Raw genomic sequence first — 3474 nt, 5'->3', positions numbered from 1 at the left:
TCGTCACCTTCCAGGGCTTTCCGGCTCTTTCCCTGGGCCGCCTCAGCCAGCAGAACCAAGGGAGCCAGGGTTCTTGACACAGATGGCACTCAGTCTACACATCTCCATTACCAGGCTGGCAGGCAGCCCCCGAAAGGTACAGAGAAACACACAGGTGGATCAGCGTCTGAAGAAACCCACCTGTGCCAGCACCCTTGACCCTCCCTTTTATTTCTTGGCACTGAGAGCAGACAACTCTTTTAACAAACATTTTCTTTTTTATTAGAAAAGTACAAAATATTGCATAGGTCTTAATACTTGAACATCAAGTGTATTCATGAACAGCGAGTATCTTCATGTAAACAGTTCTAGATGGAAGACCCAGATGGTACTCCTCTGGGGGAGGGGTTCCAGCCCCCAGCCCAATCAGCCCCATCCCCTTACAGGGTGACCCTTCAGTCCACATCTGGGGATGGGCCAAACGCAGCTTCCAGGTGTATTTTTTTCTTCAAGTGTCAAAGATCCCCAAGTGATCCTAACACCCACCCCTTCCTACTCTTACATTCATGCGTCTGTAAGATAGCTGCCTGGAACAGGTCAGTAGTGAAGCTCTGATCAAAACAAACAAACAAACAAACAAAAGATACAAAAAACAAAGAACAGACATTTGGCCCCTTCGGACCATAAGATACACAAACCACCTCCATGACCTCCCCCCTCCCACCAGGGCTGGCTGCAGCGAGCACACATCCCCCCTTGCAGAGGCCAGTGCAGCCCAGCTGCTCTCCTGGCTCTGTCACACCACTGTTGACTTAACTGTCTTACTGTCAGTAACAATAAAAATAATAAGGTACATGCTACATAACACATCCAGCCAGAAGCCTGGTTGGCCCCTAAGCCTTTGTTTCATGCTACAGTACAGAGGGGCGGGGTGTGCCCCCAACTGGGAGCCACCCATACATGCCCCATTGAGCTTTCTAGGGAAACAGTAGGTTCCCCCCAGCTCAGCCTTCCTCCCCTCAGGTGGCTGTTGTCAGTTTTCTAACGACAGGCAACAGGCCCTCAGCTCCTGCCTGCCAACGTCCACCCCAAAAGTTCAACTGTCTCTGCCATGGGGGCAGTGTCGGCCCCCAGGCCCAAGTTCAACATTCTTCAATGAGCAGCTGCTCGGAGCTGTACAGCTTCTTCTTGATGACTCGGAAGCCAGTGCTCAGCGTCAGGGACTGGCTGAAGCCGGGGACGAAGGGAGAGTTGGCGGAGCTAAACAGCCCCTGGATCTTAGGCCAGAGGCGTGAGTCCAGGCGCAGCACGAGGGTCAGCTGGAAGGTGGGCACAAGGCTGGGGTCGAGGGCCAGCTGGCCCACGCTGTGGCAGCTCTTGCCCTGCTCTACGCAGACGTCCAGCAGCGCCCCCCGCAGGCCGCACGGCTCACTATAGGCCAGGCGCAGCAGTTCTTTGCCCACCTGGCTCACCAGCTGGCCGGGCATCAGCAGGCGCGCGGGGCGCCGCGAGCCCAGCCGCGCCTGGGCCAGGCTCTCCTGCAGCAGCTGCATCAGGCTGGCACACAGGTGCTCATCCTCAGGGTCGCTGAGCAGCTCGAAGTCAGGCAGGGACACCCCATCCAGGTATGCAGAGTCTGGAAGGGAAAGCACATAGGGAAGGAAGGTAAGAGCAGTTCCAAAAGGAGGAGGTGCTGTTTCGCTAAGAAAGCAGCACTCCTCTTGCCCCTCCGTGCCTCAGTTTCTGCCGCACACTCATCATACCCTATGCTTCAACCCCCTCCTCTGGCCTGTCCCCGCTCTGCGATCTGGATTCTGGTGGCCTACGAAGCCAAGGTGGCTTTGACTCTTTTCAGCGAGGTCCTTTCTCACCTTCCCCGCCCCTCGAGTCGCGTCCGGCCCTCGCCCGCGGCGGCTTACCTTCCTCCGGCCCAAAGCCACTGTTGCTGCTGTCCAAGGACTCGCAGTCCGAGCTCTCCAGGCTCGCGCAGCGACCGAGCCCTTCTTCCCGGGCCGCTGACCCCCAGGCTGAACGCGGAGGCTGATTTGGGGTGGGAGTTCGGGACAAGGACGAAGACGAAGAGGAGGAGGACGACGAGAAGCGATCCCAAAGGTTAGGCATGGTGAGGACGGACGCCAGGACGTTTGCAGATGAGCTCACCGGTGCTGGAGCGCAGAAGACGCTGTAAGACAAGAGCGACACGGGCCCGGCGTCAGTCTGAGGGGTGGACCAGACTCAGAGCGCTACGACCCCCGCGGCTGAGGCCTCCCTGCTCATCGATCCGCGCACACACAGAAGGGACACTCACCAGCTAGAGCAGTTAGCGAGAACTGCTCTGACGAGTGCGTACAGCCGCTTGACCGCTTGAATGGGTGCGCGAACTGGTGCCAACCCCCGAGCTCTGCCCAGACCTGTCCCTTCTCCTCAGCCTCACCTCCCCCTCGGCCTGCCTCGGTCCCTAGCACCAGCGCCGAGGGACCTATAAGGACTAGCGCGGGGAGGCCACACCCCTTCCGCGCCACGGCCCAATCCAGACCCGGGAGTGTGGCCCATCTCGGCCAATGGACTCCGGGCGCACGTTCGCAACGTTCTCTCCTGCCCGGTGACAGCCGCCTGGCCCCGCCTCCGTTGAGCCCCAGAAAGCTCTCGGCGGAACCCCCGAGCCACGGCCACGCCCCCTTTCTGGAAGGGATCCGCGGCGGCGGCGGCGGCGGCGGCGGCGGCGGCTGCAGCTGCCAAGGTCCCCGAGGGCGCTCGCGGCAGGGGAGGATCAAGGAAAGACTTGTTTATTATAGGGTCGTATTGCTGGGGGAGGGGTTAGGCCGCGGCCGCGCGGGGGAAGAGGCAGGGGAACTTGAGAGGGCAACAGGCAAGGAAAACGGTTGCCCTCAGCTTGTGGGAGCCTGCGAGCTATGGGTACAACTAGGAGCAGGGCTGGATGCCCGGGGGAGCAGACGTTAACCCAGCCCACTCTCGCGCAAGTACCCCACACTAACCTTCCTTACCAGGGGTCAGGATATGGGGGTGGGGCCCCAAAACAGCAGCTCAGAGCACTCTGCTCCCTTTCTGGGCGGCCGCACTTGCCTACTTGCCCGTTACTCTACAGACCCAGAGGATGGATTAATGAGGGGGGGCGGTGTCCATGCCCCCGATGTGAGCCTAGTTTCCTAACCGCGTCAGCGCCCACCCTCCAGCTGCCTTCAAAGACAGGGTTTGGGGAATGTGGTTGAAGGAATATTGATAGGCCCCAGTTCCTGGCGCTTGGTCCGGGAGCTGCGAACTGGGACCTACATCAGACGGACACACTGACCCACCCGCCGGCCCTACCGACCGACTGCGGTGCAGCAGTGCCTCCCCAGCCAGCTGCAGCTTAGAGGCCTCAGGCATCCGCCGGGTCCTAGCGCCCCTCTCTACCAAACGCTTTGTGTAAAAGACCTGGAGAGTTGCGTCAGGACCGAGGAGCTAGGTCTCCAGAAAAGCCCCGGAGTGCAATCG

At 59.8% G+C, this 3474-nt stretch overlaps 1 protein-coding gene across 1 annotated transcript; it reads right to left on the bottom strand.

Moving 5' to 3' along the window:
• DDIT4 (DNA-damage-inducible transcript 4) lies at nt 238-2437 on the bottom strand. The gene is made up of 3 exons (NM_001243452.1): nt 2288-2437; nt 1899-2161; nt 238-1615 (listed from the first exon to the last, which is right to left on the bottom strand). Exons 2-3 carry the CDS (start codon nt 2098-2100, stop codon nt 1122-1124), a joined length of 696 nt encoding a protein of 231 aa, NP_001230381.1. The 5' UTR covers nt 2101-2161; nt 2288-2437; the 3' UTR covers nt 238-1121.

Source organism: Sus scrofa, chromosome 14, assembly GCF_000003025.6.
Source record: "Sus scrofa isolate TJ Tabasco breed Duroc chromosome 14, Sscrofa11.1, whole genome shotgun sequence".
NCBI lineage: Eukaryota > Metazoa > Chordata > Mammalia > Artiodactyla > Suidae > Sus > Sus scrofa.
This window is presented reverse-complemented; position numbering and strand designations above follow the sequence as displayed.